The sequence below is a fragment of the Mugil cephalus genome, chromosome 1 (genome assembly GCF_022458985.1).
Source record: "Mugil cephalus isolate CIBA_MC_2020 chromosome 1, CIBA_Mcephalus_1.1, whole genome shotgun sequence".
In the NCBI taxonomy this organism is placed as follows: Eukaryota; Metazoa; Chordata; class Actinopteri; order Mugiliformes; family Mugilidae; genus Mugil; species Mugil cephalus.
In genome coordinates, this window is record NC_061770.1 from 36,393,676 (window position 1) to 36,419,347 (window position 25,672).

The 25,672-nt window shown below is 44.1% G+C and overlaps 1 protein-coding gene across 1 annotated transcript in view; it reads right to left on the minus strand.

The window, feature by feature from the left end:
* Positions 1-9,202, minus strand: part of serpinh2 (serine (or cysteine) peptidase inhibitor, clade H, member 2) — a 92,306-nt gene extending 83,104 nt beyond the window's left edge. Inside the window, exon 1 of the mRNA XM_047578967.1 lies at positions 8,994-9,202. Within this exon, the coding sequence (XP_047434923.1) occupies positions 8,994-9,163 (170 nt within the window). The 5' untranslated portion in view covers positions 9,164-9,202. The remainder of the gene's footprint in view (positions 1-8,993) is intronic.
* Positions 9,203-25,672: the final 16,470 nt, after the last annotated feature.

A 25,672-nucleotide genomic window follows, 5' to 3' on the forward strand; every position in this document is an offset into this window, starting at 1 on the left:
GCGTTTGCATGCGCAGCGTAATCGAGCTATGCTCCACATCGAGTTTCGGAACGAGGTCCTTGTCCCTGTTTGCATGCGACGGAGAAAATCAAATAACTGTCGGGAACATGGCCTCCTCCTGCACACTAGGTGGCGATATGTGTGTTTTCAGCAAGTTAATACGACACCCCCTTTCCGGCTGACCTATTACGTCATATAATAAACAAGATGGTTAATAGTAGCACGATTCTGGAAATAATGTGAATCACGATTTTTTTGCTTAGAATTGAGATCACGATTCTTTGGCACGATTTTAAAAAAAAAATGCTTATTGCACTAATGAACTTTAGCAAAACAAAGCAAAACAAAAAAACATTCAAATGGTCATTCAAGTTGCCTTGTGGTGCTGCAACAAGGGCAGAACACACTTTGCAATGCACCTCAGACGGTTTGTCATCGTCTGGCTTAAATCCAAAATATTTCCACAAACTTTATTTGGGCACGATTTCGGTTCGGGTCTGTGTTTGACTCTCACCATCACCAACTGGGGTTTCTTCGCCATCCATTTAACTCTCTTTACCGCTCCACTGACGGAATCACATGTTCTAAAGACGCTTAACCATAAGTCGAGGGAGGAGTCAGCGGCAGTGCTTCGTTGTGTTTCGAAATGAGATCACGTGTATGTGTCATGTGTGCATGTTTTTAACGATTTATCGTGCAGCCCTAGATAATAGTAGAGCTTTTTTAATCTCGTTACTTCTGGTGCAGACAAGGTGGCGCTATCCCTCAGGTGGTTCTTCTACCGGCTCTGTTTACCTTCTTCTTCTTCTGCGACCTGCTTTCTTGGATGTTTTTGCTCCGGGGTCATACACCAGCACAGCAGCATGTGCACCCGCGTAGTCTAGTTTAACTCCGATTAAGGCGTATACATGCCGGAGAAAATCAATTCCTTAACCATTATCTGTGTTAGTCAGATTTTATTCGTGTTTACATGTGCTTAAGTTGTCCAATTAAAGTAGGATTAACACTTTCAAACCAAACCGATCGCCGGCAATATGCAAAACTCGTGTTTTTTGAATTACTGTTGCTCAGAGTAGTTGTGTAGTTGTGCACTATTGACAAAATTCAAAGTGTGACTTAACACTGGCAAGTTGTGCTTTTGTCTGGAACATCTTTGTGACATCTCAAAGGTATGACTAACTTCGTTTTTACCAAGAAATTCCTCCAAACAACTCTCTCTTCCTGCGGCTCCCCTGTCTTACAGTGCATTGCTCCCCAACCTGCAGCAGCAGTGAATCATCATTACCATAATGGCAGCTTTTTTATCCAGAAAGCGCAACTTCCCAGTGTTTAGTTCAAAATTTAAAAAATCTAGTTCAGGTTTTAAAGGGTGAAAGCAATAATTTGTGTTTTTCACGTGCACGTAAAATGAACTGACTGAATTCGTAGTTTATTTTTCCATTTATCACTGAAGATAAAGAGGCAGGCTTATGTCGGCCGGCAACAAAAGTTCTCATCATTTCTTCACAATCAGCAAAGTCACGGGATGCAGGTGACGGAAAAAAGGTCAGTGCGCATGGCTGGGCTTATAAAGCAGACAGCTTTGAGACTGCAGGCGTGTCCCTCAGCACTAGGTTTAGACTGATAAAACATTTATTTTGAGGTGGGAGAAGGAACACAGTTGTGGTTGGCTAATGAAAAAGCCAGTGATTCCGGTGCCGCGGTTTGAGTCAACATTGAATTTTTCATGACTGAATCGACACCAGAAACTTTTAATCAAGCGCTTGTCGGTTGTCTAAACTCAACCATTCGACGGCGAATGTGATGCAGTTGCAGACTAAACGGAGGAAACAGGAGGTAAGACAATTCCAGCGCACTGACACGTGTTAAGGTACTAAAATAACAAATTCCCTTTAAAAGTGCACGAAGGAAACACGTTGCACGGATCGAGCTGCCAGTGAGACATCCAGAGTAGATCTGCTTAATCACGCACCCTTTTTTCAGGGGAAAAACACCTTCCCCGTGTACGGAAACGTGTCCACACCTTAAACAAACTGGTTTAAATGAATACCATCCTGAAAGGACACAGCCGGAGTCCTTGGTTGTACCGATTTTTAGTCCCCGGTTAACAGTGGTTAATGAAAGGTCCTTCTAACTGGAGTCCTGCCTTTAAAAGAGCAATCGGTTCGTTTTAAGTGGTTACGAAAGTGGACGCGGGACTAAAAGGTTAACGGTTCTCCTCTACATCCATGGACAAAGAGTCCTTGAGCAAGACACCGATCACAGGGTGTCACCTTGTACGGCTGCTCCAAGTATATATGGGTCAAAGACGTATAAGGATTTTAAAAGTGAAACAAAATCAAAATCAGCTGCTATTAATAATAATAATAAAAGAACAACAGTACAACATCAAATCAATGTCTAAAAACCTACAGCTACTGAATTGATTAACATCTTTATCTTTCTAACAGAGGACATGTCCTGGGTAACAGAAAACCTTCGTTATCCAGGAACGACAAAACAACTATTTTTCCTTTATAATCGGGCACTAACTGGGTCTACTGTGTAAAACATTAGCTTAATCTTCAACACATCAATGTCATATTTCACATGAAATAGGTTATTTTAAAATAAAAAAAATTATAAATGTGTTATTAGCGTTATCCAGAAAGACACATCATGGTGATACATCACGTACCATTGAGTGAAAAGGTCAAAATATCAGGAAGGACAGTTTTGTACTTTTGAGCTAAATAGCTCCTTAAATTTTAATTTCTTACAGTAAATACTCATATGAGCAAGTAAAGTGGGGAGAATTGAGTAACAAATTGTACTTTTTAAATTTTTTTTATTTATTTTTACTATTATAAATATGCCTCATATATATATGTATATATACCCTGATCAGGCATAACATTATGACCACCGTCCTAATATTGTGTAGCTTCAAAACGGCCCATCAGAGAATGGACGTGGGTCTTCTGAGCGCTGTCTGGTAACAGGATGTTGTTAGGGGGCGTCTTCGGGGGGGTTACTATGGGTTGAGGGGAGGGGAGATGCTTGATAGATGCTTGATAGATGCTTGATAGATGCTTGATAGTGTCGTGTCCCCAAGCTGCCGCTAAAAAATAAAAACTCACCAAGGCGGTTGAAGTCGAGACTGATGTGAAATCAGACGCGTTAAACGTTTGTTTGTTTGCTTTTCCTCAAAGAGGGAGGCTGCCTACGACAATAAAGGCATGTGTTTGTGCAGCGTGGTGCGGTGGGAGTTCCATATGGGACGCGTGTCACGGTTAAATATTCATGCGTCGGATTTGTCTTATTAACTACTGAACAGATATGCATAAACATGTGTGTGTGTGTGTGTGTCACTTCCACATACATGACAGGGATGCTGTGCACAGGAGCCACACGTGTTAAGTTGCATGTGGTCTGCATTCGAGGTTGCCTAATGTGAAGCATCACTAAAAACATACACACACAGAGAAGCTGCACACACACAAACTCATACGCCGTAATGGCAGCTCCAGGCGCCGAAAATGACAACGTCAAGAGCGCCCAATTACCACAGTGACTGATCCGACTACCATTTTGCCTGCCTCCGTCAAACGCACTCTGTCACGCAGCCACCTCCCCCAACTTCAAACACACACACACACACACACAAATGCACATGCACCCAGAGGTGCAGCATGCATAATGAAAACTCACCCTCACAGCAAGATCTCTCTTTCTCCCCCCCCCCCCCGGTGGACACGCCCACACGTGCGCTAAAAGTTCCACACAGAGGGAACCCTTCTCCTCCCTCGTCGCCAGCGCCTCCGCCGCAGCCTTGGCATGGCGTCGAGGGAGGCGGGAGGCCGCGTTCAGGAAACAGAAAGGGGGCTGTTGCTCTGCATCGGTTTGAGAGCTCGAGCACCAGGAGACGCCTGCAGCGTCACCGCAAAAGCCAGGATGAAAGACGAGCGGAAAGTCTCCCACACTCTTCAGTGCACATTAGCCAAACCCCCCCCCACCACCCTCCTTCTCTCCATATCACGGTGCACTGCTTTGGGGCGTGATGTTGTAAACAGAGACGAGGAGTGCGGCCTTACGTTGGCAAGGCGTTTTTGGCTCGGAGCTCCCGTCCCCGGTTTAATACGCGGGATTTCGTTTTCATCGTTGGCAGTAAAATAAACAATGGAGTGTTCTTTTGATATTACGTTTCCTACTCATCAGTCAAACCGTGTAGGCAGGAGCCAGCTGCCTCCTTCGCTTCATTGAAGTCCCTGTTCATGAAATCCAAGTTGAGTTTGGGGGGGGCTCTGTTCGGTCATGACATTTGTTACCGCTCATACGTATCTTCCAGTTTTTTCTCGTTGATCCCAGTTCAACAATTTGTACTTTAAATTCAGTTCAGGCCTTAAAAAAAAAAGGTTGTATTTTCTAAAATAAAAGGTATAAATGTTCGTAGATACGGAAGCCCTAAGAGGCCATACATTCATACACATTATTTCCTCTGTTTCTCCATGATAATGAGTTTATTTCCTCTTTCCTCCTGTTTTCTCAAGATCTCGGGTGATTCATCTCCTTATCTTGGTAAAACGAAGCTTTGTTTTCTCAAGATTCCCAGAAATCTAGCAAACATTAGGGCGCTAAACGAACGTCTCACCTTACAGCGGACCCATTACATCAGGCTATTATTTCGCTACATTATAGCGCTAAGGTCATCCATCAGTAAGCGTGACGGAACCACTCTCGGATTAAATATATCGACATCTCGACAAAAGAGAGGAAATTAACTCGTTATCACAGGACAATGGAAAAAAAAATTATAATATGTAAATAAATGACCGCTTAGGGCTTCCGTACAAAGGGATTTATCCTTTTTTATCACAAACATACACATTTAACAAGTGTGGCAGACTGTTTTTTATTTGTATCTACTGTACATATAGAGATCAAAATCTTAATACAAACTGCTGGTTACACAAATATGTGACAGTAACCTAAATGTATGGACACATGGAGCCAACATTAAAGACTCATATTGTCATTCTCTTGGTCAAAAACAAGAACTAACCAAAGAATACAGCCAACGGACAACTTGCATGTAAGATCTGACCAGTGCAAACAATATCAGCTGGTCCTGATCTGATCCTGAATAAACAAAACTTCCTCCCCTTGAGATCCTGACTTACTTGTATTCCCTTAAACCACATGTGCACCATGTTACTGTATTAAGTCCAGTAAACAGAGCTGTCAAAGTCAACGCCATAAACTCTGTAACCATCTCTACCGCCTTCTATCGCTCTTCTTTTAAATGCAGCATTCAGCGTCTGTTGCATCAATGCAGCTTTTGCCTGAGTGTAATCGACGTATTCCGCTCCATTGCATCAATGTCTCACCACCACCTCGCCAAGCATCCACTTACTTACTTAAAAATTTGCAAATTGCCATCTGACGGACTTCATTTTCCAGAGCAAAGCACCACCAGACAGCTGACATGTTTAGTCGTGTTCATCATCTTCTTTGATTTTCCGGCGGCTTTGATGCAAGGAAACCACCATTAAAACAGAAGAGGAAGAAGATGTTTTGACACGACGGGGATGTTGGTTTTGGTTTATGGTGGAGCCAAAATAAATAACCACAGGAGATCAGAGCTGACTGAGGCCCCGACACTGACCTGATCATTTTAACCCTTTACAACCAAAGGGATCGGCGGCAATCCATTGAAGTAGGCAGTTTTTAAATTATCGTACTTCACAATGGTTTGGACCATTGACAAAATTCAAAGTGTGCTTTTTGTTTGGGAGACCTTTGTGATATCTCAAAGGTATAACTGACTTGGTTTTTACCAACAAATTCCTCCAAACAACTCTTCCTGAGGTTTTGCAAAGCGTCATCTTTACCGTAAAGGGCCAACTACCCAACGTTCAGCAATGAATACATTTATTTCCATTGGTGAATTAAGGAAGTTCCATGTGTTTAGGTCCTAAATGGGTAAAAAATCGGCCAACGATACCAATCGTGGCCTAAAATGTATTCATTCTAGATGACCGTGTCATTACTTTCGTCACATCCATTTTGCTTCTCATAACACTGGTTGTAAGACGAACAGCAAATCACAGAGATCTTGTTCCTCCGCCAATCCATCACGCTGAGCGAGTAGAAAAGCCAGCGACAGGGCTCCGACTATCGCAAGCAGCGTAAAACTAGGGCCGCAGACGCCCACGGACACAGCCCGGCATCACAAAAAAAAAGGCCCACCGCGAGCTTGTTGTGTCACTTCGCTCACGGCTGATTTGAGATAGAGAGTGAACTCCAACAGCAACACAATGGAGGGTGAGTGGAATTTTGTTTGCGCCAAACTATGGACGTCTCTCTTTGGCGGTTTGTTTAGAAAAGGTTTTCACGGTGCGGCCGCGGAGACAAACTGGAGCTAATGCAGCAGCGCTGAGGGTTGAAATCAGTGTCATTGTGTCATTTTTCAATGCATTAATCCCAATAAACCCCGAGTCATTCACCTGTTTTTCACCGGGGTGACGGCGAAAACAAAAAAAAAAAAAAAAAACACGCTTATCTGGATCACGTTAACTGCGCCCTGTCTGCGTGTCGGAATGCGCGGAATAAAAATAATATTAACTCGCGACAAAAGATAGCAACCGAGTGCGAACACCTAGCTTCGCACATTGTGTTATCTGGTTATTATAGTCGAGGCCTTCTCCAAGTTATTGTGTGCAAGACTTGACGTTACGTGATCCAACTCCCAAAGTCAGACACTATTTGGACTCCTTTGAATATTAATAAGATGTTGTTTGTGTGTGAAAACTCGCCGAGCGCTGTTGTGGACCAGGGTTCAAGAGAAAAATACGAACATATGGAGAGTGGAAATGTGCCAGAGGCCGGAGAATAAAGTGGACTTAATAATGGCCAGAGGTGTCATTTGAGACACGCACGATCAACCCCCACCCCCCCACCCCTCCAGATCCACCTCCGCCTCCACCCCATGCGTGCACACACAGGCACAAAAAAACAAATGTGCACGCTCATTGGCGCACAAACATTTAGGCTGGCCTCATTTCAGCTGCTCGCCTCTTTCTTTTTCTTTCTTTTTTTCCTCCGTCTCTTGTTCCCTCTCTTTTCCAAACACACACACACACACAGATACACGGCACACATCTCTTTTTCTCTGGCCGGGCAGTCGAAGGCGGGGTCAGAGTTCAACTCGGTAATGGAGTCTCTCCCACCTGGCAGTGTCAGGTAATACACAGAGGGGGAGGTGTGTGATTGGATGTGTGCGCACGCGTCCGTGTCTGCGCCGGGCGGCTGAAACGGGGCCGAGCCGAATGACCCAAATTGTGGCGGCAACCTTGAAGAGCTCAGGTGGTACACGGCGAAAAATAAAAAAAGCAGGAGACGGTGCAGAGTGCGCGAGGAAGGTGGGGGGGAGATGGGGTGAGGCTGACGGGGGGGGGGGGGGAGGCGGACAAGGAGCACTGTGGTAAAACGTGTGCTTAAACTGATTTCAGTTGTTTTCAGAACAAGGTGTGGTCCTCTCATCTCTGCATGGCACTGGTGCTGATTGAAGGCTGTTAGAGGTCTGCGTTAGTGTGTCTGTGTGTGTGTGTGTGTGTGTGTGTAGTGGTGTTTGAGCGAAACACACAGAAAAAAAGTGAAAAGGATGTTGTGCGCGAGTGTGTGTGTGCGCACAAACGCATACATGTTGTGCATTACACTTGCCTCCACACCTAGATGCAATCACAATTTTTGACCCGCCGTGCGTGTTCGGCTCCGCTCTTGCATTATGTGTGTGTGTGTGTGTGTGTGTTTGTGCGTGTCTGCAGGAAAGGCGCGATAGGCTGAGCAGCTGGCTGTTTCTTAGCGTCTCTGATTAGTAATCAGTCAGCATTGTGCCTGAATGCAGATTGTTAACGGGGCTGATGGACCTCATCAGAGCTCCAATCTAGCCACTATTTGGCCTCATAGATTTCAGCTCGAGTATATTCAAATAGATTCTAATAGGGGGGTCATGTGACTGGTCAGCGGTCGCTAAAATCAACGGTGCAGGGTTCAAGCCATCCACACCTCAGCTCACACTTCAAAGAAAGGATTGTATAGTAGTTAAAATTTTGTAAATTTAGAAATGTGCTTAATGCAGTGAAGCTGATTAACTTCTTTATACTTTTTACTCTATAGACCCTTCACGGTTTGTAAACAATGTGACCTTCTTTGGAGGGGCGGGGCTTAACTGGAGGCAAAAGATCTCAAACACTATAGCCTGTAGACACCAATTAGCATATTTCAATGGACTGTTTTGGCACAGATGGAGGAGGAAAACACATATTTTAGAGAATATACTGATACATTCACTCTCTGAGACTGTGAGTGTTATTTTAAAAAGTTGACTGACTGATGGGACTATATTCACCGACCCCTACACTCTCACTCACTGGATGGACAATTTGACCAAAGGAGGACAAAGAGGGGACGAAGTCTTTATCAAGTGAAGATATTAGATGTTAGAAGATATTAGAGATATTAAGTGAGTGGAACCACTGTGGAAGGTAACGTAGTAAATGCTGTTTGGACGCCCCTGAAACATACAATTAATGTTGAGTTACCTAGCAGTTAGCATTAGCATGTATCCCCTGAATAAGCATTAACCTAAGACGTAATTTCAGTCACGATTTATTCTAACCCATAACGTTATCCAGGCTGAAACTGATGATGCTTTACATATTAATCTTATCCGATATCAAGTGTGAACGTTGTTGTCTCACTCCCCAAAATACAGCAAGACGACATTTTCCTGGTTGAAAGTGACAGTGTTCGCCTCCAGCTTCCCTCTGTTTTGCCTCCAGCTAACGTTGTGACGTCACAGTGACGTAGGCCATGAAGGGGTTTATTAGAGGGTAGAGCTGGGTATCGCTACTTAGTTTTGATTCAATTTTATTTCAGTTCGATTCAATAAAAAGTTAAGGATGAGATTTTCAAAAACAACGTCGGCACCGTTTTCAGGGATTTACCTGTACCTGTCACATCCTGCGCTCGGCTTTGCTTTTGTCCAGCTCTTCTCCGTCGTCATACGTTTCAAAGCCAGGATGCTGCCACGCTTCAGTTTCCAATCCTGATGGTGCTCTCTGATCTGTAACTTCATCACAGACGGACAAATCTCATTGTGAGGTCTCAGGGGACGAGTCATGCGAGACCACAGAAAGGTTTTTAACAAGAGGATGCAGGAAATGGCACATTAAAAAAAAAAAAAAAAAACATAAACAACATATAAAAGGATTTTATCAATCGACGCGTTGTTACAAACAACAATCAATTTGAAAATGGAAAATGGAATTTTTTAAAGCCAGCGCTACTCAGGGGTCACATTACTGTACAATCTACTGAGCACAACAATCAGCCACAGCATTAAAACCACTGACAGGAAAAGTAAATAACACTGACTGATCTTCTGACAAGTTGTGTTGGGAAACTTTTGGATGTGGCATTCATGTGGATGTTACTTAGACATGTAGCAGGACCAAGCAGCCCCACCTCATAGCAATGACACACAGAAAAAAGTCCATTCTCTGATGAGTCACAACTAATTTGGAAGCACAAGAGAGACCCACACGATAATGCGAAGGTGGTCATAATGTTATGCCTGATCAGTGTATATAATGTTCAGTATTTGGTTATGTTGTTAAAAACATTTGCAATCACATGTACATTAAATAGGTCAAATAAAAGCTGGTGTTTCTGTCCATAATATTTACATTTGTGTGGTTGGACGTATAGAAGTAACACATCTAACTAACGCAGCGTCTACCTCAGGGTCACAACATACAGTATCAATACCACTTCAGCGATAGTGTGTAATGGCAGTAACAGTTGCAGCAGACTGCATTATACTCCGTGGGTCTATTTAACAGAGCGGTATTCTGTTTATCTGTATCGTAGAGTTGCTATTGTCATTTCTATCATCCACTGTAAATATCATCTATTTCCTGCCTGTTCATGCAGGAACAGGAATATTTACTCTGTTGTTGCACTGGCCGACTCTATAAACACTCCCTCGCGATGTATCACTGTGTGTTGCTGCGACCAGAGAACATACAGCGTATGTAACAGAATTAGACTCAGAAAACCTTCCGAGTCAAGGTCAGCGTCTGAATCATTGTGAAAATTGGCCGGTGCCGGATCTAAATAAGGAGGTGCTTGCTCTCGTTCAAACCGTGTCAGATGCTGCTGTTTGGTCAAAGCCTGCCAGACACAAGGTGTTTTGAATGGAATCCAATGGAAACCCACTTGGGCAATGCTAGACGCCGCGAGGCTTAAGTCGAATGTTCTGTGCTGCAGTCTGTGCTTTTCCAGGTACTAGGGATATTCTAAAAGTTGCTGCCCTGTGCAATAATTCACTGTTTTACGATTTTTGCTCAATTACAACCTATTTTCTGGCATTGAGTCGATGTTTTCATCCCTCTGTTAAGACTGAATAATCCAGCCACTGTGAAAACTACAGGCGATATTCTTTTACAACATGGTATATTCATCACATGTCTTAGCCTATGTCTGTTTGGTGTGTCTGATATCCGTCCAACATTTGACGTATTTTAACATTTATTTTGCTTTCAATATTAAGCTATTCAGAAAATACACAAGTGCAACTGCCATAAACACAAACATACCTGTATATACTAGGGATGCACCGATCCGCCTTTTTTTTAACCACCGATACCGATATCTGAGGTTTAGTATCGGCCGATACCAAGCCAATACCGATACAGATAAACAACGCAGAATTATGGTAAGAAACAGTAAGTTTCATTGTGTGGAAAAGACTGGGATCTTTCTTTTGTACAAAGCAACATCAGACTTGACTTAAATATTTCTTTCCTATTTTTTAAAAAACAAATCAACAGATATAAATGTATTGAATCACTTATTTATTTAATAACTGTGCACCAGTAAAGCAATCTTAACCATAAAAATACAACAAGTGTAAGTGGTTCGGTCAGTGCAATTAGGGATTCAAAATCCAATGTAAAACAAAATAAATATTAAATAATAAATAAAGGAGCTGAAATTGAGCTTCACTGGTTTGGTTGATAGACTTTCAAAATAAATAGCAATCAGCTCTTAATATAGTTTAGTGCAAATGGGAATTAAACATCCACTACTGATATGGATCGGCTCATTGTCACCGATACCCGATCTAGAATTTTCTTCGATATCGGTACCGATACCGATACAAATATCGGATCGGTGCATCCCTAATATAAACCACGCACCGTTAGCTTCTCCTCTGCTCTAAAATATGTTGGATTCATATTCATAACATGTATTTAAAGAGATTTAAATTTGTGGTGGAAAATTCTAAATATATATATATATATACATATATATAGAAAAATGTCTAATCAACCAAAGACTTTGCCACCCTCCTGCAGTACCTCCACAAACCCCCTGTTGAAGACGTATGCTCTAAACTATTGCATTTTCTTAGCCTAAAGTAGCTGGAAAGCGTCTAGGACTCAGAATGCCTGAGCCCAACTAAGGAGTTTTTATCCCAATATAAAATGAACCTCAGCGGTGAAATAATCCACACAGCACACGACCTTGTAGGTGAAAGCCATGCGACTCTTGCGACTCCACCACCCCTTCAACTTCCTTTGTTTTCAAAGTAGAAACACTCTCTCTTGACATCTAACACCGACTCAGGAGGGCTGACACTGGAATCCTTTCTGGCTAGCTGTGCAGTCATTTACGGCTATTATGCAGGATTCTCCGAGCTGCATTAGTGAGCTGATGGCTGGTTTCTGTGCCTCAAGTTTTTATTATAAATTCTTACATTTAGTCCCCTTCCAAATACATTTGTTTAGATATATAAATGATTTTACCCAAACCATACATATGGACTGCAATGTATTACACAAACTTTGCATTCTCTATTTAAAATATAAAAAACCATGGGAAATGCAAATAGACATAACAAAGGAGGCAGATAAATTAAACCCAAGGTTTATTGCTTGCCTCTGTCAGAAATATTCCGTTTCAGTTTGGCCCGCGACGAAAAGTTCTTCAAACATTTCTCATGCATATTTGTTTGGGATACGTTTTGCTCCATTATTTCAACATTTTTCACTGCTGAAAAACATATGGCCGTATTGATGAATAGGACCTATTGTTGGAGGTATTATTTGTCATTCTGACTCGCTCGGAGTGATGGATGTGCGTGCGCCGGTGAACGTGATTTATGGCGCTGGGGCGAAGTACGTATGGCCGCGCGAGTGTGATGTGTGAGAAAGGAAAAGTCTATTAAGATGACCTTGGGAGGAACTCCCCGCGCCGCTTGTACATAAACGACCAAAACTGAAAGTGACGAGCTGACGGATTGGGTTTTGCGTGCGCCGGGATATATTGTTTGACATTAGCTCTAGCATTCTTGCGGTGATGTGAAACCCCCGCGGCATAAATTGCGTAATTTAGACACTGTAATTTAGACACTACAGGTATCTACTCACCTCCTAAATGTTTGTATCTTGGCTCATTTAAAGCCTTTTTCTTCCTTCTCTCTTTTGAAACTCTTTTTTTTCCACCTTTTCTGTGATTACATGTTTACTCTGGGTTCCTTACATTCGTCGGCCTGCCCCTTCCGTCTCCCTGAGGTAATGTGCTTTTAGTATATTTCCAGAGGAGGTCTGTCCGTTAACTACTGATCACCGGGCAATAAACTCACTTCATTAAGCCACAGACTCTCATTCATCAGCAGCCTGCTTCCCTCCTCTATAGGAGCCTGGCTTAGACACACACCAATCATTTACCGATAGATGTGTGTAGCTTCCTCCTGGTGAGACGTCTGGGCCCGACTTGATGATTTATTTGCAATTCTGACCATGCGCTACTCTGGTAAATGCATGACTTTGAAGGAGAGGATTTCTTTCTGAAGCAAGGGCACTGGGGAATGAGCCTGAGTGTGACTTGGCAAAAGTTGGAAGTCATTGTGAAGTGCAGACGGAGAAAGTGCCATTTAAAAAGGAAATCTTTTTAATTATTAGTTGTGTTGACAAATAGCCAATATGCATGGCCTCAAAATACCACTTAGATGCTATGAATCATCTTCCTTGTATCGGGATAAAATGGAATTTTCCGCAACATTACCCTGTTCTGTGTTTCTTTTTTCTTTTTTTTTTTAATATTTGGCTCAGTTATGAGCACAAAGATATTGTGTTTTATACTGTATATATAACACAATAGAGACATCCAAAAACAATTTCTGCTTCCCCATAAGTGCTTTCCACAGAGGCCCCAGAAACAAACCCAGAGCAGAAACTCGCAGTGAATGATGAAAATAAATTACCTTAAAGAAAGAGGGAAACTTTTCCATGAATAATATAGGAGCCAGTCAGAGCACACAGATGGATTAAAGGCTTCAGATTGACAAGGACGCCTCTCAGTGGGGTTATTAGCTTAGGAGACTGCGCTGGCAGTTTTCCGCATTTTAGCCCATTAACTACAAATCACACAGACTTCACATCGTTCCATTTCCACTGTAACTTTGAAGGCTGATTTCCAACCTCTGTACCGACTGCAAGCACGTCTGCTTTAGTAACTCCTGCTGGTGCATTCAGGGAAGGCTGGATTTTTGGAGTTCTTGGCTGTGAAATTGCACCGTTCACAGCTTCAATCAGACTTTCTCATGACATGATGTGTATATATATTTACTTCCAGTGTATCTTCTGGTTTTGATCCTCCAACAACGTAGCGCATCAACATAATGATTGTTGTACCATCAAGCTGACGGCCATAAGCACCATTAGCACTAGCCGGTCCCCAGTTAGCGTCAGTCAGTGTCAGAAGAGTTATGATTGGTTGTTTAGTTTAGGGAACCAGAGCACGGCAAGAGAAAGAGAAGTGACTAATAACGACTACCGTCACTGGAAGGTGTTAAGACGTATTTCCTTTGTGTTGTTAAATAATAATAATACATTATTCATCTGCTCAGTCACACCCTGGTGGTGGTGGTAAACTACCTCAGTAGTCACAGCTGCCCTGAGGCAACCGGATGGAAACATGGCTGCCAATCCACGCCAACGGCCCTTCAGACCACCAACAAACATCAATCACTCGCAATCATTCACCAGTGGGGTTCACACTGGGAGAAAGGTGGGTTAAGTGTCTTGCCCTAGGACACAACAGACAAACTAGGGATAGCACGGGAACTGACAACCTTTCAATTGTTGGACAATCGCTCTGCTTACCAAGCTACTGCCTCTTTACCACACTCCCAGCTCCCAACATTGTGCTGAAACTGCGACAAATGCCACGACGCGATCGGTGTGGGCAGCTACGTTCCCGCAGGGTAGACCTTGAAATGTTGGTCGAGTTGTGGTGACGTCATCTGCACGACATTAACTGGTGAAAATGGTAACATTTATGACCTGCTGATGCAAAAAATATCTGAACTAGTTTAGATGTATGGAAGGCATCATATGGTTTATGGGGGTCTTTGAGTCTGTGGATCATCCCAACAGATACTAGATCAGTTTGGGATCTAGTGAATTCGGAGGCCAGGTCAACACCTTGCGCCATTCTTCATGTTTTGTTTTGTATTTTTTGAGTTGTTCCTAAACTCTTTGTGTGTGTGTGTGTGTTTGCGTCAAGCTGTATCCTACTTCCATCAAGGAGTGTCTGATCTGGTCTAGGTGGGTGGTACACGTCCAAGTAACATCCACATCCAAAACACTGAATTGCCACAAGATGGTCAGTGTTATTTACTTCTGTCATAATGTTATGCCTGATCGGTGTATGTCAACGGGGGCCCCCGGTCTCAGGTTTTTGTTTCCACTGGGTCAAAAAGAATTGCTTGGTTTTGCCTCCCTCGACACAGAGCGCCTCGCCTTGTTAGCCGCTGTAGTTGTTTTGCATTTTGTCCGCACGGTTTCCAAGCGTCCCCAGCATCAGTGTGCGAAGCTTCCTGCACCGCTCTCGCCCCGTCATGACGCACAGCCTCGCTTTGATTGGATAAAATCTGCCTGAATGGCGTCATTGATTGGGCGGGAAGATGGATGGCCGGTCCGACAGCCATTTAACGTGACCCCCCCACCCCCCACCCCATCCCTTCCCTCCGCGGCCCGTGTCAGAGTTAGAGCTCACAGTAAATCACCGACTCCGCTGAAGGCAGCATAGATCACCGCTAACAACACTGCATCAACAAGTAGACAAGCACAGAATAATTACCACAGGAGACTCGGAGCTACTTTCATAATCGGGTTTTTTGTTCATTTTTTTTGGTTTTTTTCCCTTCCTGTTTTGATTTTTCACTGCAAAAATGTCAGTGTGTAAAGGTCAGCTCCTGTTTGGATGAGATTGTTTCACTTTATTTTTGGATGGTCTGCACTGTTTTATTTAGATAGCATTAGCATATCTTGAAATCAGTGTCTCAGACAGAGCGACACAACCGAAACCTCTGTTTTTTATTAATGCATCTCTCTTCCCTCGCAGCCTTATTCTTTACGCGCTGTAATCCTTCTGTTTACTGACTCCCAGGCCCCATTTTCAATAGATTGCTTTGTGTTTTTTTCCGAGCCAGCCACATCTGTATAAAACATTTCTGTCCATCAAAATAAAATGCGACTCAGAGAAAACATCCCAGAGGTTGTCAAAGATGAGAAAATATAGTCAAAATCAATACTGGTTATGCTCCATCATGTTTTGTCTGTCCAAAAATAATAAAAAAAAAAAAAATGAAAAAACACTAAAATCAAATCATATTGTAAAGAGGCGGCTTCTTAAACCTAACTGATTGAATTACATCCCTTTTAGTTTGATCTCGGCAACATGGAAGCAACACTGAAAGGGCCTCTTCCCTAATACAAGCTAAAGCTACTCATATGAGACAATGGCATCAAATGCTGCCACTCATCCATGATGCTATTGAGAAAGCCTCGGAGAGCGGGAAAGGAATATTTAGTGGAGGGTTTCTTTTTGTTTTACCAGAGTAGGTTTCCATTCCGTTCTCTTGGAAAGGCAATAAAAACAAACGGAGGAAGTTAGTGGGCGGGGGAGCCTCATCAATTTATCTTGTTTATGGAAGCGACAGGAGACCGCTCGGCTATTGTGTCTGCCTCTATGCCACAATTGGTACAATACTCAGGACAAGGATTTAACCAGCTCCATCTGCCTCCTCCTGCACTCCACTCTGTCTCACTCTCTAAGTCCCTCTCCAGCTCATTTCTCCAATCCGGCATAACCGTGAGTGCGCGGCCGCCTGTTTACGCCTCCCCGCGCTCATTCTCCTCATCATCCACTCAACATCCGCGTCCTTTTCCGTTTCTTCCTCCACCCACTGCATCGAGCATCCTCCCCCTCCCTCCTCGCCCTCCCTTCATTGACTGCGGGTGGCTCCATCATTGACTCCTCTGACCCTCTGCCGGTCTTGGCTTGACATTCAGACATCGTGTTCATCTCCTGTTTGTCTCCGCCAACACAGCCCAGGGTATTTGATCCATGCGCGGACTGTCAATAGGCAGCGCCGCCCGTCCACCTCTTGCAGACGCTCTCTGGAAGACGTCTCCGCTTCAAACCGGCAACAACATAAATCCCCTTTCATACGGCCGCGGCCTGTTTTCTATGTCGGAGGCTCAGTTTTGTTGAGCCACAGGCTGAACCCGTGGTTTACTTGTACTTTATGTGCCGGTGGTTCTTATTGGGCGAATTAGCTCTTAGGATTACTAAAGCACAGACCTGAATCCAGGCCTCAGCCTCCGTGACCTGGGACGTTATGAAGGTCAGACCAACAGATGCTCAGTTCACCTTCTTTTTTTATTTGAGTTTAGCCAACACACAACTTCATATTGAAATCTATTATAATGCAGTTCAACAGAATTTTGATTTCTAGACAAATTAAGAACTGCAAGAAACATCTTCATTAGTCTGGCTTCATGTTAAGTGTATGCTATGATACATGTATTATTATTCTTCCATAACATTATGACTGGTCATAATCACTGATCAAATGAATAACAAGGATTATGTCGTAATACAAGGATAGATGGGCTTCAATAAGATTTTATTGACACCAATGCACCATCGTTTCTGTTTATCGATCCAATTCTTTATCGATTCCCTTATCAATTCCTCCTGTGAATTTTTGGTCTAGAAAAAGCAGCCGCTCGTGGTTTCGTTTAAACAACAGCAATTTTCTAAACACGAGATAAGAGCTTGTGTAAGAAAGCAGAAAATGGATCCTCACTAGCACTGCTCTGCTGAGACTTGTTGCACTTGTTGACCAGAGGTTGGCACTATCGGTATTTAATGTCGTGCGTTCTCCTTCTGGACAAGTGAAGCCACACTTTGGATCGTTTCAGTCTGTACAGCGTCTTCCTTGTTGTCGCCAGGTGATGTGAACGACGTGCTCCGACATAAAGATTCTTCTTCTTTGGTTTTATGGCGGTCGGCAAATAACTTTTAGGTTCATTACCGCCACCATCTGGGCTGGGATGTCAAGACTGGGCATGAAAAGTATTGACGAGGCGAACCGATAAGCATGATGGTATTCATGAATTGAATCAGTTGGAACCGAGCGAACAGTTTGACCTCAAAGTTGAGATGGCAGAATATTTGAGTGACTTTGCAAAGGGCCAAATTTTGATGGCTAAACGACAAGTATCTCCAAAACTGCCGCGCCCGTGGTGTGTTCAGGGCCTGCACTGGTCAGTATGGTCCAAGGAAGGAGGTGAAACAGCGAAAGTGGGTCATGGGCGACCATGGGCTCACTGATGCATATGGAGAGTGAAGGCTGGCCTGTTAGGTGAGATCCAGCAGAGAAGCTACTGTTGGTCAAGTTGCTGAAAAAGTTCACGTTGGTTCTGATCGAAAGCTGTTAAAACACAGAGTGAATGACAGTTTGTCTTATATGTGGCCGTGAACCAGTTCCCTTGCTGACGTCTGTCCGCCGCAGACAGAGCCTAAACAGATACAGACTTAGAGAGTGATGGAAGACGGTGCTCTGGTTACTTCTTTGGGTGCACACCAGATGAATACGCACCACTTATCTGTTGAACACATGGCAGAAGGATGTAAGGAACATGTGCTCGGTCTCCAACATATGTTCAAGTGGTGGTACGTATTAAAGATAACATCCACAGGACCCTGGTTTCCCAGAACATTACACTGCAATTAGATCATTTCATTGTTGTGGCCGATCAGCGTATATTAACATGCATGTATTATTAATTAATTCAGTCTTTTTGTTGTTGTTTTTGTTTTTCCTGTACTCACATACTTTTGTTTCAAATTCAAACCACTTGACACCATTGCCTTGCCATCTGTGAAAACAGCAGTCTTCATGATGCTACTCTATTTATTTCCATTCTTTGTGGTAGATATATTCAGATCACCCTTGTAAATAACATCTTAAACATCGTAAATAACACACTAGAGCCCATCCTCCCTCAGTCTTACTGGATTCCCTCCTTGCTCTTGACTCGACTGTGCTCCCATGCACCAAGAGGAAAAACACCATTGACTCAGACTCTCCACCACCAACAGCAGACTCGACATTACACTATTGATCGACATTATCACTTAAAGCACCACAGCGGTAGCGCGGAACAGGAGGGGTAACAGGTTGCGACACATACTCTTGGCATTCACCTGTAGCCAAAACATCCAGAAGGGATCCAGTTTTCTTGTGAAACGCTTTGTGTTGAGTGGTGACTACTGAGACAGACAGTTAGTCAGGGCAAACGGCGCAGGCAACAACAGCAGACAGCCAGATGCCGCGCTTTTATAGGGGTTGAGTAATTGCTGGAATTATGAAATTTGTCATCACATGGGATTGGTCAAATTGGTTAACTTGTCGAAGCAAGGAACAAAGGGAGGAAAGTTTTGATATTGAAAAGTGAATTGCTCTTTGATCATATCAATTCTCGGATACATGAAGGCCAGGTGTGGTACGCTCCCATCTAAACCTGGAGGACATCGGGTGGTGGTAGGTTTGTCCAACATGAACTGAATTCCTAGGAGACTGGGTTTAAAAAAGGGAGGTGGTTAACACTGATACCTCACTAGGAAGAAGGTTATGAGTTCAAATCCATTTCCCAGTTCTCTCCGGGTGCTCCGGCTTCCTCCCACCGCCCAAAGTCATGCTCGTTAGTTTAATTGGTGATACTAAATTGGTCGTAGGTGTCAGTGTGGTTGCCCGTCAAAGGTTTGCCCTGTGATAGACTGGAGACTTGTCCGGGGTGTACCCCGTCTCTTGCCCAATGACAGCTACCCCTAGCCAGGCTTTGACCCATGTATCTATGGCTGATGGAGAGGTACACCATTCTCTGAAGAACTATTGACGACGTTCACTCCTGAGAGAGCATTTTATGCCCAAATTTTTCCTGTAAAGACAGTAAGAATCGCCTACAAAAATGCTAACTACGTACCTTACTAGCTACCCAAGCTTCTCAGACTTGAGACTTGCTCTCCTACTTTGTTATATGGTTCATTGATCTAATCTGTTGAAGTTGGACAGATGGACCAAAGTACCCACCGAAGCTCCAAAGCAGGTTTTAAAAATGCTTCCATGCTTTAACGCAAAACCTATTTGAGGCTTCGGGTAGTTTTTGTTCAGATGGCGGCTGTTGCTCAGGTGGTTCTCTTCCACTAATCGCGAGGTTGGCAGCCACATGCAGAGGTGTCCTCGCACCCTGATCCGCCCATTTATTCCATCCAGTCCGCCTCCATTAACCAGCGCACACATGCAAATACCGACATATCCGATACCTGCGTGGGAACACGACGTATTTTCAGAACCGCCGAAGCACGATAATTGTTAATAAGCGGCTTTAAAAATGTATACTGATATCAGGGAGTTATTTAGGCCAGGATTCCTCAAAACACAAATAGCAGCCAAAGTCTCAACCCCTAATTTGCCATTCAACATCAGTGCAACCTGTCAGATCTGTCTCTATGCCACATTAAAACATTTGCTGGCAAACGCCGCAGCATCAGGCGAACTCCGAAGCGAGTGACAAAGTAACCCGCGCGATAACAGCTGTTCATTTCATTTAACTAAAAATATCTCCGCAAACGTAGGGAAATCAAAGCTTCGGCTGTTTTTTCCTATTATTATTTTTTTATTTATTTTTTCGTTTCACCACCTGAATACAGATGCGAGCAGCACATCCATGCAGGGAGCTTGCACTCCATCTCACTTCCCCTCATGATAAAAGGCAGCATGATAAACACATCGACTCAGTGACTGACACGGCAGATCAGTGACGAGACGAAAAGACGTCCCTGCCAAACAGCCACAAGAGCTACAGGTAAATACACCCAAGATAACAACCTCCGTCTTTTATTTATTTATTTTTTTTTTTTACCTCCCTTTATTGCCCCCCCTCTCTCCCGTTCATGACTCCTCGGTGTCGCCATACCCCCCCTCCCCGTGCGTTGTCGTGGCAACGCTGCGGCCGCCCCATTATAATGTCTGCGTGTTTGTAAGTGGAGTTGCTGCTTTGACGCTGTTGGTTTCTCCCTTTTTTCTGTTTTTGTCCCTTTGAAATAGAGAGTTAGAAAAAAAAAAGGGATTGGAGGGGGTGAAGAGGAGGAGGTAAGGGAGGTTCGGAGGGGAGTTGGGGAGGGTGATGCAGGAGCTCTAGCAGTCGTTTAGCACTTCCCTCTTTCGCTTTTATCCGTCCTTAGAGCAGCTTTCTGCGTTTTCCTTTTGTCTTAGAGGTCGGAGGCTGCTCGCTGCTCCCATAAAAGTGGCCGTGTGAGGGGAGCAGCTGTGAAGTTTATTAGGTTGATCACGCGCGCATTAGCGCACACGCTCTCCTTTATTTCCTCTTCTCACCCAAACACGCACACATGCACACATGCACACATGCATACTTTGAAACCTGAGTGTATGGCGCCATTAGATGCACTGATGAGGACGTCCGCGTCAAAGAGAATCCACAATGAGAACAAACATACAGAGCAGATGAAACACCTCCTTTGTGCTCCGGGGCTCCGGGAGCGCGGCGCCTTCTAATGAGGAGCGGCGTGCTTGCTCACGTATGGATGTTTATATACACTGTATGCATTTGCGTGATTAGCGCTGTTTCTTGTATTGTGTTTGTCTCCGAGACTGGAAGTGTGTCTGCACGAGGAGACTGACAGGTGTGTGTGTGAATAATCTCCCAGATAAGGTAGGTAGATAGAGAGTGTAGATAGACAGGGGCGTCGGGGATGAGATTGCGGGATGAGCTTAAAGCCGAAGCTGTAAATCACTTAACCTGGGGCTAATGGGCTTATAGGCTGTACTACAGTACACACACGCACACGCACGGCGATACAAACCCAATCTCAATCTCAGTTGCCCTTCCAAACACATGCACACACACTAAATAACTTCATTTCTGCAGGCCCAGAGGCCTCAATAAGTCTTATCTGAAATGCTAACTATTAAATCACGTCTACGCTGAATGTCATATTAAAAAGTGAGTAATTTAGAGGATGAGTGTGCCGGTGATCTATTGGTACACTTTAATCAGTTTAGATTGTGTGTGTTTGTGTGGTCGTGTGTGCACGTTCAAATCGCACAGGTTTGCATCGGTGTTGCGTCACGACGTGTGGGCGTTTCACATGAATATGTAACGCGGGCTTCCATCCGAGGCTCCTGTGAATCACCGGCAACTTCTGCCAGAGGAACTAGTCTGCGTTTTTTCTCGTCTTCGGGGGCCCCGACATGTGACTCATCAAGTTCCCTTCCTCGAGGCGCTCGCGCCGAAGCCGAAGCGCACCGGGTTCCTCCATTCGAAAACGGGGGAAGAGGAAATTGCTGTGAAAAAGCTCGGCGTGCGCACACGCGGGTCCGGGAGACGTGCCGTCGCTTGCCTCCCATCTAAACGCGTCCGCGCGGACTCACACGTACAAATAAGGTATACAAACACATTGTTCCTCGGCGCGGGGTCACATATGGCGGGCCGTCCTCCTGGTCAGTAGCTTATTACATTTCTCATTATGCCTTTACACACATTTGGCCGGTCCTCTGCACCTGTTGAGGTGTGATATACCAGCTTTCTGTTTACACCTGCTCCTTTTTCCTCCTCCTCCTCCTCCTCCTCCTCCTCCTGTTCCACTCTGCATCTCTCAATCTCACCCTCCTGCCCTCCATCTCACACTCCTCTCCCTATCACTCCATCTGTCTACCTGTCTCCCTGCCCGCCTCTTCATCCTCCCCGTGCATCCGACGGAAACCACGCTGTTGCCAAGGCTACCGCAGCCATTGTGTACCCGGTTGCCAGGTGACTGGTCGCCCTGGCGATGATCAAGAATTCTGGAGCACCGCCGCTGCCGCCGCCGCCGTCGCTGCCACTCCTCCTCCTCCTCCTCCTCCTCCTCCTCCTCCTCTCCACGACAGATAAATCTCAACCATTTTTCCCCCCTCTTTTTCTCCACCCGGTCGCCGTCCTTCCCTCCCTCCTGACAACTCTAGTAGAAGAAAAGCACGCCGACCTTTACGGGGAACTAAGCAACAATGGAGGACAGGATGGATGATGGCTTGTTTGTTTTCATTTGCTAGGTCTCTCACTCTCTCCCCTCCCCCCCTTCTCCCTAACTCAATTTTTCTCTCCCCTCCATCCATCTACTCTCTGGCCGTCCAGCCCCGGCCGGTTTAATAATGGATCGCCTCTGCTTTCCTTCTCATTTCCCTCCGCTTGTTTGATCACCCCTCTAATTCCTCATCTCACTCTTTCTCCGTCCTAGCATTTTATTTCACCAAACAGCAGAGCATGAATGGCCCTCGCTCGGGCTCTCTCCTCCTCGTCTTTGTTCATCCCGGCACTCAGGGTAATTCAGCCTTCTTCAGTCTCCTCCTTCTGTCTTTCTGCCCCCGACACACACACACATCCTTTCTACGCCGTTCACCTTTTTCCGTCCTCCCTGCTCCTTCTATCCCTTTCTTTCCTCATCATTGGACAATTCTGTCGGGGCTTGTAGTGATGCTCTTATCCTTTTAATACGCTTGCTCTAATGCAATACTTAATTCCTGTTCCCCCATCACAAAGAAATACGATGGCAGATAAAATTGGTGTGCGGTAGGGTTTGAACATTATGAGTTTTTTTCAAAGACTGATGAGTATTTTTTTTTTTTTTTGTCATTTCCATTTCCATTAGACTATTTGGGCTGAAATTCATTTTACGTGTGACAGTCTTCAGGCCAAAAAGATAAAAGTATCCAGCTTTTTTTTTCTTTTTCTTTTTCCCTCCTAGAATTTGTGGCTTGAAGATGAGGTGACATTAGCCCCTTTCCGCCAGAAGGATGGTAAAGAAACAGAAGAAGATATATCCTCACACGTGGACTCTAATTAAAGAGTGAATCATATCTCATTTGTCATCAGAGGCCTGGACTGGTTCTGAACGAGCTGATACACCTCTTCAGCCCAAGTGGGGATGAGACACAAAGCAGATGCTCTCGTCTAAATTATATTTACTGTGCCCACAGACGTGCTTTCATAAGGCTACAGGAAGGCCAGCTGTACAATATGTAACAACATTTTAGAAAGTCCATAGTTGTGGACCAAAAAAAAAAAAAAAAAGACCTAAGTGTGACGGCCTCCACTCAGCAACAAAAAGACTTACTGAAGCACTCCAGCTTTTTCCTCACATTCAAAAGACACATCTCCATTGGCGTGGGACCTTTCAGTGTTACAGGTGGTTTAGTTATGGCCGTGACGCACACCACAAGAGCTGCGATTGGTCCGCTTGGTAGTTGCATGCTTCCACTTTAGTATTTCAGGCTGCCTCTCCATCTCCGCAGTTTTTCAAAGTAGTAGTAGGTAGTTTTGGATCAATACAGATGGAACAAATCGGGCAAAGATTAACTGAGGAGGCTCGGAGATACAAAATTTGTATGACTCGTCTTCGGGCAAAAGTTTAACCCCCACAGACACCCCCAATAACCCTCTAAGAATAAGTGGTAATAGACAATGGATGGTTAGTAAAAGCACATAGCTGCCTGAGACACATTCATATGACGTGTTTTCTCATAAAGGAATAATGTGACATAGTGGTAATTAGTTATTTAAGAACCTGCCAACACCAAGACACACTGCAACAAGTCATTTAATACTTTGAATAACTCAAGACTTAAATAGCCTTTATTATTTATCTGCAAAGTGCGGCTATATCCACTCAAAGCGCCGTGTCTACACAAATATACATCATTTAGTTTTATACGCCCGCATACACATAAACAAAGTGTTTATATCTCATAAAGCATCATTTTGCATCAGCTATACATTAACATCTGCTCTCGAGTCTTCAACAAAAGGTTCTGCGCAATTTGAGCTGCAACAACAGCCCAAGACCCGACACAGGCCCAAACACTGTAGCCGCGGAAAATCTGTCACAGCTACGTAGACCGCAAGGGTTGTGATTGTTGTGATTGTTGTGATTGGTCTGCTTTGTAGTAGCGCGTCTCCTCAATTTTCATATTGATTGTTTTGGATCAAAAAAGATAGAATACAACGAGGACAAGTTAACTGACACGGTTTGGAGATTTATGCAAAGTTTCAGTCATCATTGTTGAAAGTGAAGCAGAAAGAAGAACAGAAATTAACCCAATTGGCAAAAAAGACACAGACTAGCGTTTGGGTGGCGTTGTTACAGCTAAGCTAAGCACATAGAAGTATGTGCTTAGCATACGGCGTCTAGACCCACAGAGGTATAAACCGCACTTAACAGTCCAAAGTCCAGGTCAGAAACCTTCACAATGGTTCCTGTTGATACATTCATTATTACAGATGAGATTTTACAATCCCTTGTGTCAAGATCTGAGGCAAAACACATTTAGAAGCTCAGTCCAACTGAAAAACTGACCAGCAGGCTAGCAGTCAGCTACCAGCTAGCAACCAACAAGCAGACACCAGCTAACTAGCCTTGCCAACCATGTGACTTTCAACAACCAAGAGATTAGTTTAGCCCTACTACTAACTACTAAAACCACTCAGCTGGCCTTACCTTTAGCATGCTCCCCAGCTAGGATGTTTCCTCCTCAGCCACTCACTTGCTCACTCTGCTGCCAGGGACATGTTATTTACTGCGACCCTCCATTTTCTCCCACAAATGCCCAGCTCGCACAGGAGAGCAACGGTCGATTTTGCCACAAATCTTTGAGTGGTATGACATGTCTATTTTTTTGCAAAGTCTCCATGTTGTTTGATCTCTTAATGAATTCCAACAGTTTAATTTTGTTAATTAAAGCCTCATTTCAGCACGCATGGCAGCAGGACGTCATCAACGAGAAAATGGCTCGAGCAAACGGAAATTGTTCCGCAGACAACACCCCACAACACCACAACTTTGGGTGTTTTAGATTAACCAGACACATTGGAGGTTGTTATACATCATTGAGGCTCTACACTTTATGCAAAACTGAAAAAGCTTTATTCTAATATGCGGAATATCCCTTTGATTTGAAACCCGCAACGACCAACCTCACGTTGAACACGCGGAGGGAGGTGTCCATGTCCACACTTGTGGCGGCACGCTGCACGCCATTAAATCGTTTCTTTTAAAAAAAAAAAAAAAAAATCTTAGGTTTCCAGAAAGTAATCAGTGCAGCACATTTTATTGTGAAAATAACCTTGCCTGCTCACTCATCCCCCCCTAGATGCGCCATCATCAGCCAGCTGGCTGCGTGCGAGGGTGTGTGATGCAGTGTAAAGGGCAGGTGATT